Source organism: Rhincodon typus, chromosome 6, assembly GCF_021869965.1.
Source record: "Rhincodon typus isolate 14 chromosome 6, sRhiTyp1.1, whole genome shotgun sequence".
NCBI classification, from domain to species: Eukaryota; Metazoa; Chordata; class Chondrichthyes; order Orectolobiformes; family Rhincodontidae; genus Rhincodon; species Rhincodon typus.
Window position 1 is genome coordinate 4,109,258 of NC_063337.1, and position 19,402 is coordinate 4,128,659.

General features: G+C 43.3%; 1 protein-coding gene across 2 annotated transcripts in view; it reads left to right on the forward strand.

Annotated features, from left to right (window-relative positions):
• The first annotated feature begins 242 nt into the window (after positions 1-242).
• The window catches only part of ints4 (integrator complex subunit 4), a 71,146-nt gene continuing 51,986 nt past the window's right edge, over positions 243-19,402 (forward strand). For both annotated transcript variants that reach the window (XR_007262259.1, XM_048597922.1), the window contains exons 1-7: positions 243-391; positions 6,807-7,004; positions 8,152-8,269; positions 9,549-9,655; positions 10,782-10,967; positions 17,289-17,339; positions 19,285-19,373. Coding sequence is in view for 1 of the 2 variants with exons in the window: in XM_048597922.1 (XP_048453879.1) it covers positions 338-391; positions 6,807-7,004; positions 8,152-8,269; positions 9,549-9,655; positions 10,782-10,967; positions 17,289-17,339; positions 19,285-19,373 (803 nt within the window). In the remaining variant the exon portion in view is untranslated. The remainder of the gene's footprint in view (positions 392-6,806; positions 7,005-8,151; positions 8,270-9,548; positions 9,656-10,781; positions 10,968-17,288; positions 17,340-19,284; positions 19,374-19,402) is intronic.

The following is a 19,402-nucleotide window of genomic DNA, read 5'->3' on the forward strand; positions in this document are numbered from 1 at the left end:
GGGGAAGGGGGGGTGACGGAGGATGGGGAAAGGTGGAGGGTGAGGTCAGAAGGGGCGGGACCAGGGGCAGGGGGCGTTGCCATGGTGTGGGGGGAAGTATCAGGGCGAGGGGGCGGGGTCAGGGCGAGGGGGCGGGTGGGTTCAGCGCGAGGGGGCGGGGTCAGCGCGAGGGGGCGGAGACCGTCTGGTGGAGAGGGCGGGCCAAGGGCCTTCCCGGGGTTGGGGGGTGGGGCCCACGGCTGCCTACGGAAGCCGCTGAGAGCCCAGAAGCCGTTACTGGGGCAATTGCCGCGCGGTTTGGAGTTTCTCGTTGTTGTGCCTTCTGCCTCGCTTAGCCATGGCGGCGCATCTCAAGAAGCGGGTGTATGAGGAGTTCACCAAAGTGGTTCAGGTCAGGCGGCTTTCCTTTCCTGAGACTGCAGCTGGTTGTGCCCTGCCCTTCCCCCCCTTCTCCTTCCTGCTCAGCCCCATCGCCCTCCCGCACCGACCCTCAGGAAAACGGCCTCCTGCTTAGGCCTGAGGCCTAACCCAAGGCCCCTTTAAAACAAATTGTTTTGATGTGGAACGTGGATGTTTGTCCAGCAGCTGTGCCAGTGCAACCTTTCGTAACCGTACAGCTCTAACTTTGTACAATATCTTGAAGTTTTAGATAGGTCTGATAATTTAAAAAGATCTGTTTTGCAAGAGGTTTAAAGTTATTGCTGTCAAAATTTGAGAGCTTTGAAAGTACTTTAACGTGGAAAATAGATATTTGCTCAAAAGTTAATCAATGGTTGGAATATAATTTAAAATTGTAAATTTTATATATTACATTTTAAAGCCCACTCATGATTTTGAAAACCTTTATCAGATCCCCTGCCCTCTCTCTTCCAACTTCTTCTACTTATCCTCATAACTGAATTTTCTCATTCCTGGAACCGTTCTTGCAAATTGCTTCTGTGCTGTCTCCCATGCATTTGCATCTTTCCTATAATGTGGTGCCCACACCGACCCTCAGAGCAAGCCACCTAATCTACACATCCCTGAACACTGTGGGCAACCGAGCATGGCCAATCCACCTAACCTGCACATCTTTGGACTGTGGGAGGAAACCCCCACACAGACACATGGAAAATGTGCAAACTCCACACAGACAGTCACCCGAGGCTGGAATCAAACCCAGGGCCCTGGTGCTGCTTCACAGCACCGCTAACCACTGTGCTGCCCCTTTTTAAGCAACTCATTGGGACATAGCAATTGGAGGTCCCATTGAGATTCGAACTTCGATAGCTGGATTCCAAGTCCAGATTGCTAAGCATTACACCGTGGAACCGACCGCAAACAAGCAGCGCTTCACGACAGAATTCAACGCACCCCAGATGGGACTTGAACCTGCAATCCCTGCCTTAGGAGGGTAGTGCCTTATCCATTAGGCCACTGGGGCCAGGCATATCTAGTCGCCTCTTGAATACATTCAATGTTTCGGCACCATTCTCCCCATGTCTGCATGGGTTTCCACCAGATGTTCTGGTTTCCTCTCACAGTGCAAAGATATGCAAGTTAGGCGGACTGGTCATGCTAAAATTGCTCATAGTGTCTGGGGATGTCTAGGTTAGGTGGATTAGCCATGGGAAATGCAGGGTTACAGGGATAGGGTGGGTGTGGGAGTGGTGGGGTCTGGGTGGGATGCTCTTTGGACGGTTGTTGCAGACCTGATGGGCCAAATGGCCTGCTTTCATATTTTAGGGATTCTATGATTCTACGTCCACCTGCAGCAAAATCTGTACAACATCGAGGCTTGGACTAGAGAGTGGCAAGTAAAGTTTGTCACATGGGTGCCAGGCAATGATCATCTCCAACAAGAATCTGGCTATGTCCCTTGACATCAATGTCACTCCATCACTCAATACCCCACTATCAGCATCCTGGGGGCTACTATTGACCAGGAACTGAAACTTGTCCATTATCTACATTTCATAAGTCAGGCGTATGATGGAATACTCCCTGCTTATTTGGATATGTGCAGCACCAACAACACCAGGTAATTCAATACCATCCAAGAAAAAGCCACCTGTTTTATTTGACACCTCATCTTCCACTTTCAATTTTCACACACTCCACCACCAAGACACAGTCGCAGTGGATAGTGTGTACTACAAGCTACTCTGCAGCAACTTACCAAGGCTCTTTAGATAGCATCTTCCAAACTTTTGACCACTGTCACCTAGAAAGTGAAGGGTTACGGATACATGGGAAAACCACCACTGCAAATCCCCCTCCAAGCTGCATACCATCCTGCTCCTCTGATGCTGCTTGGCCTGCTGTGTTCATCCAGCTCTGCACCTTGTATTCTTTGAAAATATATGCCTTGCCTTTACCGTTGTCATGTTAAAATCCTGGAACTATATCCCTGACTACATTGTGGGTGTATCTATATGCCGTGTACTGCAGCACTTCCAGAAAGCAGCTCTCTCAATAAGAATTTGGGATGGATAATAAATGCTGGCCAAGCCAGTGAAATGCGCATACAACGAATGGATGAAAAAAATTATCTCCCATTTCTGTCCCAGTGTCATTCTGCTGAATCTGTGTTGTATTCCCTCCAAGGCCATTATACCCATGCTGAGGATCTGTGCTCCATACTGAATGTAGTGCCCCAGATGGAGTCATAGTTTTACATGACCAGCAAGACCCATGAATGCTCCCCAAGAATACATGCCACAAATTCTCTGCAGTGACAAATCCTGTAAAATGTGGCCTCCTATTACTGCTACTTGAAATGGTATTGTTTGTCTTGGTCTAAGCCCATCTGTGCTACAAGACTGTGGATTGAAACTCCAATGAGAATGTTGTCCTTGTCATCCAGCTGATTTGTTGCATTACCAGTGGGATGCTGCATTGTCAGAAATTCCACAGTTCAAACAAGACACTAAACTGAGGCTGAATCTGTCTTTTGCAGATTGAAGAAAAGAATCCCATGCCACAATTTGTGATAGAGCAGGGAAGTTCTCCCAGTTGGTGACACAATCATCTCTGATTCAGGAGATTATGATCTCAAGAACCATCCTAACCAAGAGCAGTGAATTTGAACAGAAGCTTGGCATTTAACTGTTCCCTAGTACATTTTTCAAACAGCCCCTCTACTAGTCAGGGTTAACTTGCCAACCAATATGCACCCTCTTCTCATCCAATATAAATTGTTGTTCCCATTGAGATATGGTGCTTTGTCCTGATGAGTGCAAGCTGAAAAGCTTTGACAGCATATTTCTTTTCCTCAGCAATATAAAAGCAGGTTGATGCTTTAGTCCAGTTTATACTGTTAATATGTTGTTTGTGGTGTGATTCTATATGAGCTGTGTATACAATCATGAAGAGCATAAACGGAAGAATAAGAGCAGCTGTTCCCTTAGTTGAACTGTCAATAACAAAGGGTCACACTTTTCAGGTGAAAGGCAGGAGGTTTGGAGGGGATATGAGGAAAAAGTCTTTCAGAGGGAGATGATAGTCTGGAATGCACTGCCTCAGAGGGCAGTAGAGGTGGGTAACTTGCACAGCCTTTTTAAGAAGTATGTGGATGAGCACTTGAAATATCATGATGTTCAAGGTTATGGGCCAAATGCTGGAAAGTGGGATTAGTGTAGATAGGTCAGTGCAAACCTGATGGGCCAAAGGGCCACTTCTGTACATTATTATTCTATGATTGGGTTTTTAACAATTCATGCAGTTTTTCCTTGAGGTGATATGGGTAAAGTTAGATTGCTTGTTTCAAACCTCTCAAACTTTGTTTCAGGTTGCCAGAAGTTGAAATAGTTTTACTAATCCATTTGCTTTTTTTTGCATTGTAATTTATTGCCACTTATATTTATAGAAATACAGTGAAAAGTCTTCATAATCCTGCACCATTTTAATAGAAAATATTATAAAAAGAAATGATTGAGACAAAGTTTAACAGTAAGTTAACAGTAGGGTTTTTGTGTCAATAGCCTTGGCCTCTCACTGATGAAGCGGAATGCACTTTCCCCCTAATGTTAAGAATCTAATGTCCAAACTCTCACTTTCAAGACCAAACACTTGTCTTCAAACTGGTCACAGATACTGAAACATCAGCAAATCTTCACTCTCTCTACCCACAGTAAGTCAGAGGATTTTCTGCCCGATGATCACAGGAGCATTACAGCATGCAGAACATAACACACTGATGTAGTGGGTGCTCAGATCAGTTACAGGTCTGGCTGCAGACCAGAAGACCGTCGCTACAGTACTGTATGTCAAATGAAGAAGTCATAGATATTGTGGCTCAGGTATTCAGGGTGACACTCATTACATACAAATTCCTTCTAAACTCATGCCAAATTTCGTTTACCCATTACTGAGGTTCTTGAGTAGACTTGAGTAGATTCACTCATCACTGCTGTGTTCATCAACCTTTGTTAGTTCCCAGTCTGCGAATGTCTTAATTTTAGAATTCTCATGTTCAAATATTTCCATGATCTCAAGTCTTCCTGTCTCAGGAGTCTCGTTCAGCTCCAGAACTGGCTGAGATATCTACACTCTGTAGGTTCTGCCCTCTCATACGTGCCAGTTTTAATTACTTCAGCATTGGTGGCTGTACCTTCTGCAGCCTGAGCCGAGCAATGTTTGGAACAAAAACAAAGTTGCTGGAAAAGCTCAGCAGGTCTGGCAGCATCTGTGAAGATAAAATCAGAGTTAACGTTTCAGGTCTGGTCACCCTTCTTCAGAACTCAGAAATGTTCAGTTTGTTTTTTTAAATTATTTATTTATGGGAAAAAGTGGGGTGCTCTGATGTGGTTAGTATTTATTGCCCATCCCTAATTGCCCAAAGGGCAGTTAAGAATCAGCCACATTGGTGTCTGTCTAGAGTCACATGTAGTCCAGACCAGGTAAGGATGGAAGATTTCCTTCTGTACAGGGGATTAGTGAACCAAAGGCGTCTACTTAACAATTGATGATAGTTGTCATGATCACCATTACTAACTTTCAAATCTAGATTTTATTATCTTCTGATCCTATGAACTTGTGTTCCCAGAACATTAGTTTGAGGTTTTGGACTATTAGTCCAGTGATATTACCACCATGTCATCATCTCCCCTATTATATACTTTCTACATTTGGTACCCAGAATGAATAAAATGAATAAACTTTGGAAAATGTAGTCCTGAATAACCTATAAGCTTTTTCAGTCACTGCCCAAGCCACTGTCTCTATTTCTTATTTCTACAACCGCTGACTGATCCACAATGCCAGTCTTCTACCTGGACAGCAGGAGCAGAGCTGAGACCTCAGAGGATAGTTTGGCTGAAGGAGGTGCAAGTGATAGTGGGTGCAATTGTCCATTGGTAGTGTAGATCTTGCCTGCTGACTGTAAAGCTAGTAAGAGAGCCATCATTTCAGGAAAATCCACCAGATGTGCTACAGTTCGAACATAGAACATAGAACTGTACAGCACAGGAACAGGCCCTTCGGCCCACGATGTTGTGCCGAACATGACGCCAAATTAAACTGATTCCTTCTGCCTGCCCTTGTTCCATATCTCTTCATTCCTTGCATATTCATGTGCTTATCTAAAAGTCTCTTAAATAACCATATCATATCTTCCTCCACCACCATCCCTGGCAGCATGTTCCACACTCCTACCACTTTCTGTGTAAAGAAACCTACCCCTCACATCTCCTTTGAACTTACCCCCTCTCACCTTAAATGCATGACCCTTAGTTTTAGACATTTCAACTCTGGGAAAAAGATCCTGACTATTAACCCTATCTAAGCATCTCGTAATTTTAATAGACTTCTATTAAGTCTCCCCTCAGCCTCTGCTGCTCCAGAGAAAACAACCCGAGTTTTCCTAGCCTCTCCTTACAGCTCATACCCTCTAATCCAGGCGGCATCAAGTTCTGAGAACACTGGCAGGCCTTCTTCTAGAATTAGGTCCCAGGTCGTGGGAAGTCCTGCCTGCCAGGGGCTGCTGACCACTCGGAGGCTGGCAGCTTCAACTGTTCCATCCAGAGGTCTAGGTTAATACTTTGGGGATGTAGCTTCAAATGCCATTACAATACCTGGTGTGATTTTTGACCTCCGTTACAATGAAACTGCTGTCAGTTGTTGTTGTAACAACCCATCTGGTTTGCTGGTGTCCTTTTAGGGAAAGAAATCTGCCATCCTTACCTGGTCTGGACCTTGAGAGTTCAGACCCACAACAATGTCATTGACTCTTAACTGCTCTTTGAAATAGCCAAGCAAACGATTCGGTTCAAGGGCAATTAGATGAGCGTCAAATGCATTTAAATTTGATTCGGAAATTAGCAATAGTTGTTGTTTTCACTTGTGTATCAGATAATGGGCAAAAGTACTTGAGGTGAAATTTGGAAATAATTTTACATGTAGAATTCTGTGATCCAGGCTGCACTGCCTCTGTGGGCAGTAGAAACAGATTCAGTAGTAACTTTTTTGCTAAGTCTTTTATGCCTCGATAGGAGGTAAGTGCCGTTGTATTGGATGGTCCATCATTAGTGAAGAAACAGTGATATACTTCTAAGTTGTATTGTGAACGACTTGGAGGATAACTTTCTGAAGGGAATTCGGTAAATAAATTGCAGGGCTGTGGGGAGTGAGCAGGGAGTTGAACTATTTCGATAGCTGTTCAGATGGTTGGTACAGGCCTGATGGACTGAATGGCCTTCTTTGGTGCTGTGTCATTGCTATGGCTGAACAAAACTGGAGAGGCTGAACTGGTTGGGTTCCTTATGTTAAAGCTATTGTAGAGTTTGTTGAATTGATTCTCTTCATTTTTTTTCTCTCTCCAAATGTAGCAACAATCCCACGAAGAGATTCCAGCCAAGAAACTCCGACTGACGAAACCCAGTAAATCGGCTGCCCTCCACATCGACCTGTGCAAATCTACAAACCCCACCGAAGCCCTTCAGTACCTGCTGCAGTTCGCCAAGAAGCCCGTGGAGGCTGAGAGTGTGGAGGGAGTTGTTCGCATCCTTCTGGATCATTACTATAAGGTATGGCCACCACCATTTTACGCCATCTGTAATTATTTTGGATAACCTTCTGTAGCCGGCCAGCAAGTTGCTTTATTGCACCAAGTCCTATTTATCCTTGCTGACCTACATTTATTCCTGTTCCAGCAATCCTCCGTTTTAAAATTCACAGCTTCATGTTCGGATCCCACTCAGGCCTTGCCACCTTCCTATCTTTGAAATTTCGTCCAGGCCTAGAACCCTCCAACACCTCTGTATTCTTCAATTCTGGCATCTCGAGTATTTCATATTTTAATCACTCCACCATTCAGCTGCCTTTTGTTTTACTTTATTCGTTTACGGGATGAGGGCATGGCTGGCTAGGCCAACATTTATTGCCCCATCCCTAATTGCCCAGAGGGCAGTTATGATTCAACCACATTGCTGCGGGTCTGGAGTCACATATAGGCCAGACCAGGTAAGGATGGCAGTTTCCTTCCCTAAAGGACATTAGTGAACCAGATTTGTTTTTCCAACAATCAGCAATGGATTCACAGTCATCATTAGAGTCTTTATTCCAGATATTTATTGAATTAAAATTCCACCATCTGGATTTGAACCTAGCTCCCTAGAATATTACCTGGATCTCTGGATTAACTGTCCACTGATGATACCACTAGGCCATTGCCCCCCATTGCGTGAATCCAAAGCTCTGGAACTACATCCACAAACATCAACTTGCTCCACCCCTGATGCACAGTAGCAGCAGTGTACCACTGACGGGATGCACTGCAGAAATTCACCAAGGCTCCTTGGACAGTACCTTCCAAACCCATGATCACTTCCATCTAGAAAGACAAGGGCTGCAGATACTTAGGAACACTACCACCTGCAAGTTCCCCTCCAAGAAATGTGGTTGACTTTTAGTTGCCCAATGAAATGACCTACCAAGGCACTCAGTTCAAGAATAATTAGGAACTGATAACAAATGTCCACCTTGCCAGCGGCACCCACATGCCATGGAAGAAATTTTGTTAAAATATAGGGCAGGAATCTGGAGTTGGATGTAAATGCTTAGCTGTATTCTCCTTTCGATGTCTCGGTGTCAAGTTTTTTGACAGATAACCCTCCAGTGTTGCAGGCTGTGGGCATGAATGTTCCATTATTGACCTCTGTATTTCCGCTGCAGGAGAATGAGAGCTCAGTCAGGCTGAAGATTGCATCATTGATTGGATTGTTGTCAAAAACACCAGGCTTTGCTGCTGACTGTATCATAGATGATGTCATCATTGCTCTCAACAATGAAAGTAAGTCTTGAAAGCAGCTTTATTAGTGAAAACCACTACATCTTAAAGATCACTTTTTGGACATCGTAGTTTATTTGTTATGTTACTTTTTAATTCTTTTGAAGGATGGAGGGATCAATGACTGGGGGCATAGATTTGCGGTAAGAGGCAGGAGATATGAGGAAAAAACATTTTAGCCCAGAGGTGGTGGGAATCTGGAACTCGCTGCCTGTAAGGGTAGTAGAAACAAAAACCCTCATAATGTTTGAGAAGTTTTAATTTTATTCATTCATGAGATGGGGTTGTCACTGGTTAGGTCGGCATTTAATGCTTATCTCTAATTGCCCAGTGGGCAGTTAAAAGTGATCCGCGTTGCTGTGGGTCTGGAGTTGCATGTAGGCCAGACCAGATAAGGATGGCAATGAATCAGATTGGTTTTTCTGCCAATTGACAATGGTTTCATGGTCATCACAAGACTCTTAATTCTAGATTTGTATTGAACTCAAACTCTACCATCTGCCATAGCAGGATTTGAACCTGATCTACAGAACATGACCTGGGTCTCTGGATTAACAGTCCAGCGATAATACCACTAGGCCATCACCTCCTTATTTAGATGTGCACTTACAGTGCCAAAGCATACAAGGGTATGGGCCAAATGCTAGGAAATAGGATTAGAATAGTCCGGTGGCTGTTGTTGACTGCTGAAGATGTGATGGGCCAAAGAGCCCTTTTCTGTGTTGTAGATTGCTATGACTCTGTATGGGTGTCACTGGCAAGACCAACATTTATTGATCACTCCAAATTGGGTAAGGAGACCAAAATTGCATGCAATGTTCCAGGTGTGGTCTTACCAAGGACCTGTACAGCTTCGGTGGGATATCCTATACTTGAATCCTGTTGCAGTGGAGGCCAAGTACTAATGCCTTCCTAACTGCTGGCGATGTTCCCATGTATCTGTTGCCTTCGTCCTTCTAAGTGGTTGATGTCGCATTTTTGGAAAGTGCTGTCTAAGGAGCTTTTGTGAGTTGTTGCAGTGCATTTCATAAATAGCTGTCACTGTATGTCAGTGGTGGCGAGATTGAATGTTGAAGATGATGGATGAGGTGTAAATCAAGTGTGTAAATCAAGCTTTGTCCTGGATAGTGTTGAGCTTCCTGTGTTGGAGCTGCAACCATCCAGGCAAGTGGACAATATTCCATCACATTGCTGACTTGAGCCTTGTAGATGCCAGTACAGATGATGAATTAGATTGCCCATCTTTTGGGGTATTTCTTTTAGACGTGCTGTCTTGTTGCAGAGTCTCACCACGTTCTTGCACAGTTATTGGACACTGTTCTGGTGATTGGCATTCAGCTTCAGGACAATCTGCCTCTCAGCTTCCGGTTGGTTGAAATTGGATGCAAGGTAAGAAATAGTTAACTTATTTTTATTCTTTCATGGACCGTGGGCATCACCTGCAAGACCAGCATTTGCTACCCACCCCTAACTGCTCGACTTTACTGTAGCAGTCTGGTGCAGCTGAATGGCTTGCTTAGCCATTTCTGACTGCACTTTGCTGGACTTGAGTCTCATGTAGTCCAGATTGGGTAAGGAGACAGCAGGCTCCCTTTGCTAAAGAATATTAGTAACCAAGTGGATTTTTACAACAATCAATGATGGTTTCCAGGCCATCATGACTGAGACCATTCTACGGTAATTAATTTAATTTACTGGTTGAATGTAAATTCTCCCAGTTGCCACAGTGATATTTGAATACATCTCTGTTTATCTTAGTTCGCAGGTATTGGCAGCGGATAACAAGGGAGGAAATTATTTCTTATGGGCTAGCTTTAGAAGTATTTTGGGAACAGGAAATTCTCATTAACTCCACCCATCTTAAACTCAATCTAAACTGCACTTGTATTGCACCTTCAATGTAATAAAATGTGCCATGGTACTGCACTGGAGCATTATTAACCAAAATATGATCCCCAGCCACACAAGGAGATGTTTAGCCAAATAAACAACAGTTTAGTCAAAAGTGAAGGCATCGAACAGCATTCTAAAGGAAGGGAGAGAAATAGAAAGGTTTTGGAGAAAATTTCAGAACATAGCGTCCATTTAGTTCCCAGTGATGGAGTGACTTAAAATTAAAGATGTACAAAAGGCCAGAATTGGATGGGTCCATAGATTTCATTGGGCTGAGGGACTGAAAAGTTTACTGAGGTAGATACCAGGTTTACTCGAGTTTGTTTCCTGTGTTCTTACCTTGACCAAAGTGTGAAGAATTTCCTGCCCAGTGTTCTGAACAGTATTCACCCCTCAACAATCAAACAAAGTAAATTATCTGGTGGTTGCCACGTTGCTGTTTGTAGGAGGTGTTGTGCGTGGATTGGGTACCACAATTCCTATGCTGCAGCACTTCAAAAATGATCTCACTGGCTGTAAAGTATCTTGAAACATCCTATGGTTAAGCAAAATGCTATATAAATGAAAGTCTTCCTTCCTTTATGTTTTGGGTGACTCTAAGAGTTCTTCTTAACCAATACAGCACTTAGCAGACACCTCACACATGGTACGGAATAAATGCTTGCAGCTAATTGGTTGCCTGGGTTCCCTGGATAAGCCGGTGACGAAGGAGTTGGAAAACCTTGCTGCCAAAGACGTGCAGAAAATCATTAGCGATTCTTTCATTGACCAGGACCCCCGTGTTAGAACAGCAGCGATGAAAGCCATGGTGAGTTTTGATTACTGGGTTTTTGGTGTGTGCAAAAAAGACTGCACTTCCAACACCACAACAGTGACCATGCTGCAGAAACAGCACTATGTTGACTGTGATAATGCAGTGTGGAGCTGGCGGAATAAAGCAGGCCAGGCAGTATCAGTGGAACAGGAAAGTTGCCATTTTGGGTCGGGATCCTTCTTCAGAAATTTTTGAAGAAGGGTCCCGACCCGAAACGTCAGCTTTACTGCTCCTCTGATGCTGCCTGGCCTGTTGTATTCCTCCAGCTCCACACTGTGTTATCTCTGACTCCAGCACCTGCAGTTCTTACTGTCTCTGACTATGTTGACTGTGAAGTCCACTGGTTAAAGAAGATGCTGTATGAGCGTCAGTCATTTTTACTATGATATCAGACAACAGCTTGCTTCTATTTGTTGCCTTTAATGTAGTAAAGCATCCCAAGGCTCTTCACAGGACCATGAGTCAGGCAAAGTTTGGCATTGAGCCATGTAAGGATATATTATAATAGGTGATTGAAAGTTTCATCAGAATTTAATCTTTAAGGAGTGCCTTAAAAGGAGCGATGAGAAGCAGAGGGATTTAGGAAGAGAATTCCATATCTCAGGGTTCAGATAACTGATTAAGATTGCAGAGATTCAAAAGACTAGATTCAGAGCTCACAGCATAGACCATTGAATTCCAAAGTTCTCTGAGGAGCTTTGAGATGATTTTGTTTTATTTGTCCGTGCAATGTGAGCATTGCAGGTAAGGCCAGCATTTGTCGCTTATCCTTGATCCTAATGGATTCTTAAGCCATTTCAGAGGGTAGTTAAGAGTCAATTTCATTACTATGGATCTGAAGTCACAAGTAGCTCAGACTAGGTAATGATGGCAGATTTCCTTCCCTAAAGTATATTAGCGAACCTGATAAACTGTTATTACAATCAGTGATAGTTTGATGATCTCCCTTGTGTTATGAGGTTAGGTAGAGGAATTGTGAAATGGAAGACAGGAAGCTAAAATGTGTAGTTCCTTTTAAGAGATTTGTTCTTTGTCTGTAATTAGAAATTTTTGTCTGTGAGTAGCAGCTGAAGTTGCCAGTACAGACAGCCTCAAAAAGTGAAACAAGTGAATCAAAAAAAAATCCTTACAAGTGGCAGGCAAAAAGCAGTCTTGTTTTGATGTTGTGACGAGTTTGAATTTAGCTAATTTATTTAAATGAAACACCTAGATACAAAAAGCCAACTGCACTTAAATCTGATGGAGTTAACAACCTGAAATCAATCATAATATAAAGATTTGATTATGTCATTATGGGTAAATAAGACGAGAGTATTTGGAAAATTGGCAAAGCCAACTGCCAGTGTGTTAGCACCATTCAGCTCTCCGAGAAAGCCCATCTAATTAATCAGAGGTACCATGGTATCTTAGCTCAAAGTCCTCATTGAAGAATTATAGAGATAAACATTCCTGACAGCAAAATTAATGGGAGAAAGACATTTGTGAAGAGAGCAGAGGCGACAGAATATTCCAGAAGACAGTGTGCACACTTGGAGAGATAGTTATATTTTATTGCTTCTGATTAATTGGGTTTATATTAGTGGGACCTGTCTTTATTTAAACAGCATTCCAGTAAAATTTAGACCAGTTAGGAAGTAGTTAATAGTCTTGGAGGGGGGAGGGGGTGTTGGTGGAGGGGTTGTCCGTTTGTTAATAATTTTGTTAATTTGTTCATTGTTGAGTTAAATAAATAAATTGTTTCTTAGAACATAGAACATAGAACATTACAGCGCAGTACAGGCCCTTCGGCCCTCGATGTTGCACCGACCTGTGAAAACCAATCTGAAGCCCATCTAACCTAAACTATTCCATTATCATCCATATGTTTATCCAATGACCATTTAAATGCCCTTAAAGTGGGCGAGTCTACTATTTTTGCAGGCAGGGCATTCCACGCCCTTACTACTCTCTGAGTAAAGAACCTACCTCTGACATCTGTCCTATATCTATCACCCCTCAATTTAAAGCTATGTCCCCTCGTGCTAGCCATCACCATCCGAGGAAAAAGGCTCCCACTGTCCACCCTATCTAATTCTCTGATGATCTTGTATGTCTCTATCAAGTCACCTCTTAACCTTCTTCTCTCTAATGAAAACAGCCTCAAAACCCTCAGCCTTTCCTCATAAGACCTTCCCTCCACACCAGGCAACATCCTGGTAAATCTCCTCTGCACCCTTTCCAATGCTTCCACATCCTTCCTATAATGCGGTGACCAGAACTGTACGCAATACTCCAAGTGCGGCCGCAGCAGAGTTTTGTACAGCTGCAACATGACCTCATGGCTCCGAAACTCAATCCCTCTACCAATAAAACCTAACATACTGTACGCCTTCTTAACAACGCTATCAACCTGGGTGGCAACTTTCAGTGATCTATGCACATGGACACCGAGATCTTTCTGCTCATCCACACTACCAAGAATCTTACCATTAGCCCGGTACTCTGTATTCCTGTTACTCCTTCCAAAGTGAATCACCTCACACTTTTCCGCATTAAACTCCATTTGCCACCTCTCAGCCCAGCTCTGCAGCTTATCTATGTCCCTCTGTAACCTACAACATCCTTCTGCACTATCCACAACTCCACCGACTTTGGTGTCATCCGCAAATTTACTAACCCATCCTTCTACGCCCTCATCCAGGTCATTTGTAAAAAACAGCAGTGGCCCCAAAACAGATCCTTGAGGTACACCACTAGTAACTGAACTCCAGGATGAACATTTCCCATCAACCACCACCCTCTGTCTTCTTACAGCTAGCCAATTTCTGATCCAAACCGCTAAATCACCCTCAATCCCATGCCTCCGTATTTTCTGCAATAGCCTACCATGGGGAACCTTATCAAACGCTTTACTGAAATCCAAATACACCACATCAACCGCTTTACCCTCATCCACCTGTTTGGTCACCTTCTCGAAGAACTCAATAAGGTTTGTGAGGCACGACCTACCCTTCACAAAACCGTGTTGACTATCCCTAATCAAATTATTCCTTTCTAGATGATTATAAATCCTATCTCTTATAATCCTTTCCAACACTTTACCCACAACCGAAGTAAGGCTCACTGGTCTATAATTACCAGGGTTGTCTCTACTCCCCTTCTTGAACAAGGGGACGACATTTGCTAGTCTCCAGTCTTCTGGCACTATTCCTGAAGACAATGACGACATAAAGATCAAAGCCAAAGGCTCTGCAATCTCCTCTCTAGCTTCCCAGAGAATCCTAGGATAAATCCCATCCGGCCCAGGGGACTTATCTATTTTCACACCTTCCAGAATTGCTAACACCTCCTCCTTATGAACCTCAATCCCGTCCAGTCTAATAGCCTGTATCTCAGTATTCTCCTCAACTACATTGTCTTTTTCCTGCGTGAATACTGACGAAAAATATTCATTTAGCACCTCTCCTATCTCTTCGGACTCCACGCACAACTTCCCACGACTGTCCTTGACCGGCCCCAAGCTTACTCTAGTCATTCTTTTATTCCTGACATACCTATAGAAAGCTTTAGGATTTTCCTTGATCCTACCTGCTAAAGACTTCTCATGTCCGCTCCTGGCTCTTCTTCGCTCTCTCTTTAGGTCCTTCCTGGCTAACTTGTAACTCTCAAGCGCCCTCACTGAGCCTTCACGCCTCATCTCTACATAAGCCTCCTTCTTCCTCTTGACAAGAAATTCAACTTCTTTACTAAACCACGGTTCCCTCGCTCGACCACTTCCTCCCTGCCTGACAGGTACATACTTCTCAAGGACACGCAGTAGCTGTTCCTTGAACAAGCTCCACATTTCAATTGTGCCCAGCCCCTGCAGTTTCCTTCTCCACCCTATGCATCCTAAATCTTGCCTCATCGCCTCATAGTTGCCTTTCCCCCAGCTATAACTCTTGCCCTGCTTTATATACCGATCCCTTTCCATCACTAAAGTAAACGTAACTGAATTGTGGTCACTATCACCAAAGGGCTCTCCTACCTCCAAATCTAACACCTGGCCTGGTTCATTACCCAGTACCAAATCCAATGTGGCCTCGCCTCTTGTTGGCCTATCTACATACTGTGTCAGGAAACCCTCCTGCACACATTGGACAAAAACTGACCCATCTGAAGTCCTCGAACTGTAGCGTTTCCAGTCAATATTTGGAAAGTTAAAGTCCCCCATAACAACTACCCTGTTACTTTCGCTCCTATCCAGAATCATCTTTGCAATCTTTTCCTCTACATCTCTGGAACTTTTCGGAGGCCTATAGAAAACTCCCAACAGGGTGACCTCTCCTTTCCTGGTTCTAACCTCAGCCCATACTACCTCAGTAGACGAGTTGTCATCAAGTGTTCTTTCTGCCACCATAATACTGTCCTTGACTAACAATGCCACACCTCCCCCTCTTTTACCACCTTCCCTGATCTTACTGAAACACCTAAACCCCGGAACCTGCAACAACCATTCCTGTCCCTGCTCTATCCATGTCTCCGAAATGGCCACAACATCGAAGTCCCAGGTACCAACCCATGCTGCAAGTTCACCCACCTTATTCCGGATGCTCCTGGCATTGAAGTAGACACACTTCAAACCACCTTCCTGCCTGCCGGTACACTCCTGCAACCTTGAAACCTGATTTATGACCTCACTACTCTCAACCTCCTGTACACCGGAGCTACAATTCAGGTTCCCACCCCCCTGTTGAATTAGTTTAAACCCTCCCAAAGAGCATTAGCAAATTTCCCCCCCAGGATATTGGTACCCCTCTGGTTCACGTGTAGACCATCCCGTTTGTAGAGGTCCCACCTACCCCAGAATGAGCCCCAATTATCCAGGTATCTGAATCCCTCCCTCCTCTACCATCCCTGTAGCCACGTGTTCAACTGCTCCCTCTCCCTATTCCTCGCCTCGCGAGCACTTGGCACGGGTAACAAACCAGAGATAACAACTCTGTTTGTTCTAGCTCTAAGCTTCCACCCTAGCTCCTTGAATTTCTGCCTTACGTCCCCATCCCTTTTCCTACCTATGTCGTTGGTGCCTATGTGGACTACGACTTGGGGCTTCTTGTTACTTATATTTGGAGATCAGGGATTTTCTTTCTTTTAACCACTCTATCTTTTAATAGATTATGAGGGGAAAGATGAGCTTTTCTGGGTGTTCGGGGGTAATTATTATAGGGAAACTCCTATTCTTGTCGTAACAGATTGGGGTTTGTGTTTTAGTTTAATTATCAGAGTGGTTTCATCCATTCCCCGTTGTAACACTTGCTAGGCTAGCTTTCAATTCCAGACTTTTAAAGTTGAATTTAAATTCCATCAGTAATAGTGGGATATACAAATGCAACAAGAACTGCTGGAAATATAGAGCATCAGTGGATAGAGGAAATATTGGGAGTCAAGTTTTGAAGAAGAGTTATATCTGAATCAGAAGTTTCTCGGCTTCTTTCAAATCTCCAGCATCACACAGAATTTTGCTTTGAATAAATGCAAACTTCTTTCATTCAATAGACATTTTACTTTACTGCAGCTGATCCTTCATTGTGGTCCTTAAAGCTGCCTCTTCGTCACTGCACTGGAGATCTTTGTTTGCCATGAGATTGTTTTCTCTGAGTAATGGTACACACAACATTTAAATTCAGAAGGATGAAAGTGGGATCACATGATTGTCAGGTAGCATGCAACAGCAAAATAAGTCAATAAACAAAATTGCAGTCATGGCTTAGAGAATCCAGGTTGTTTGAGCTTTATTAAGGAACACAGGAACATAGAAAATAGGAGGCGACCATTTGGCTCCTTGAGCATACTCCACTAGACTAGATCACAACTGATTTTCTACCCTCAACATCACTTTCCCGTATTATCCTATATCCCTTGATATCTTTAATATCTAGAAATCTGTTTATTTATTATATTGATCTATTGTTACTGAGCCAAGTTTTTGATATCAGATTTGATTAATTGAATTGCCGCTGCACCACCATCTTACCCTATAAGCATATTGGCTGCTGTACTTGTTACATGACAACAGTGTTCAGTTTGAAAAATATTGCTTCATTAGATGTAATGTGCTTTAAGATGACCCAAAGTTGAGAGAGGTCACTTATATTAATACGTTTAAATTCAACAGGCGGGGTGGGAGGCAAGTCTGTGATAGCAGTGTTCATCTGCATGGTCACTGGTCAGTCTGCCTTCTCTTCTGTTTATAGGTAAGACAGTCCATGATGATGTAGTTGCAGTGCAGTTGTGAGCTGTTTTTTGCGCAGCTGCGCTGAGAATAAGTGCATTTTGTTTTGTGCTTTGTCCTAGTTGCAGTTACATGAACGGGGAATGAAGTTGCAGCAGATCATCTACTGTCAGGTAAGCACACTACAAAAACATCAAAGAGAAGGTGCAGAGATGATTTGCCAGAAGGCTGGAGAGTGAGGATTGTTCTCCTTGGTACAGAGAGCTATGAAGTGAATTTGCTACAGGTTTTTTGAGAGGTTTTGGCTTTAAGTACAAACATGCAAACATATGGGTTAGGTGCAGGAGTAGACCATTTGGCCCCTTAAACTTTTAAAGTGGTCATGACTGATCTGATTGTAACCTCATCTCCACATTCCCATTGACTCTCAATAACATCTGGATCATGTACGGTTTTATTTAAGAATGAATGTAAATGCATTGGGCTTCAGAGGAGCTTTACTGGATTAGGGGTCAGTTAGCTCAGTGGCTAGACAGCTGATTTAGGTTACAGAGTGACACCAATAATGTGGCTTCAGTTCCTGTACTGGCTGAAGTTACCATGGAAATTCTACCTTCTCAACCTCACTGTCAGCACCCCTCTCTCTTTCTCTGTCTAACTCTCTCTCTCTCTCTAACTCTCTGGCTTTCTTCTGCGCGCTCTCTTGTGCATGCGCTCTCAAACTCTCTCTTGGGCGCGCTCTCGTTCTCTTGCGCGTGCTCTGTCACTCTCGCTGTCCATGACAGAGCAACTCCACAGTCCTCTTTAATTTTACTAACTAGATTGATATCTGGAAGGAGCGTGTCCCCTTATGAGGAGAGATTGGAGAGTCTGGGCTCATTTGCACTGGAGTTTCGAAGAGCGAGATGTATTTTGATTGAAGTTTGTAATACCTTAGATGGTCTTGACAACATGGATCTGGAAAGGATGTTTATCTTCTGAGTGAGTCCAGAAGCAGGTGACACTGTTTTAAACTGAGGGGTTGTCGTTTCAGGACAGAGATGAGGGGAAATATTTTCTTTGAGGGTTGTATGACTTGAAACTCTCTGCCTCAGAAGGTCAATGAACACTTCTAAGGCAGAGGTAAATAAGATTTTGTTACAGGAAGGAATAAGAAGTTATTGGAGATTGATGGGAATGTAAAATTCAGAATATAACCGGATCAGCTATGATCTTACTAAATGGTGGAACAGATTTCAAAAGATGAATGCCCTACTTCTCCTAATTTATGTGTTCGTAACCTTTCAAACTCGTGCTTTCCAAGAATTTATCCATCTTTGCCTTAAATTTATTTAAACAGTCTACATCCACTACTTTCTGAGGAAGAGCATTCCAAAGACTCGGGACCCTCTTGAGAGAAATGTTTTGTATTGATTACCTTAAATGGGCAACCCCCAGTTTTTATTAAACAATGACCCGTAGTTCTAGATTCGTCAATTAAGGGAAACGTCTTGTCTGGATCCACCCTGTTAAGACCCCTAAGGATATTCAATATGCCTCTTATTCCTCTAAATTCCCACGGATATAACCCTAATCTGGACAAAACTATCTAGTTCGACTTTGGGCTCTTGTGGTGCAGTGGTAATGTCCTTCCTGTGAACTAGGAGGTCTGTGTTCAAGTCCCTGCTCCAGAGGTGTGTAATAACATCCCTAAACAGGTTTGATTCAAAATATCTACCTCACAAGATAAGTTCCTCTTTGCAAGTATTAATTTGGTAAATCTTCTCTAAAATTTTTAAGTAGAGACGAGTCCTGTACACAATACTTCAGATGTATTCTTCCCCCTGTTTCTCAGATCACTGCAATCTCTCAACATTTAGCTAATATGTTCCTTTTGTATTCTGCCTGCTAAAATAGGCTGTTTCATATTTTTCCACATTTTATTCCATTTTCCACATCTTTACCTGCTAACCTACCTATATCTCTAAGTAGGTATCTCCTATCTTTTTGACCAATATCATCATCTTTGGCCATTTTATGATTAGTGTCTGATTGCATCCCTCTGCTACATCAACACAATGTGCTGTTGAGCGTGAGTGACACTGACTGCTTTGCTGTATCTTGTTTCCTTTCTCAAAGGCTTGCAAAGCTTTATCAGACGACTATGAGCAAGTGCGCTCTGTGGCCGTGCAGCTAGTGTGGGTCCTCAGTCAACTATACCCTGACAGGTTGGTGTTATTTCATTAAAGCATATCTG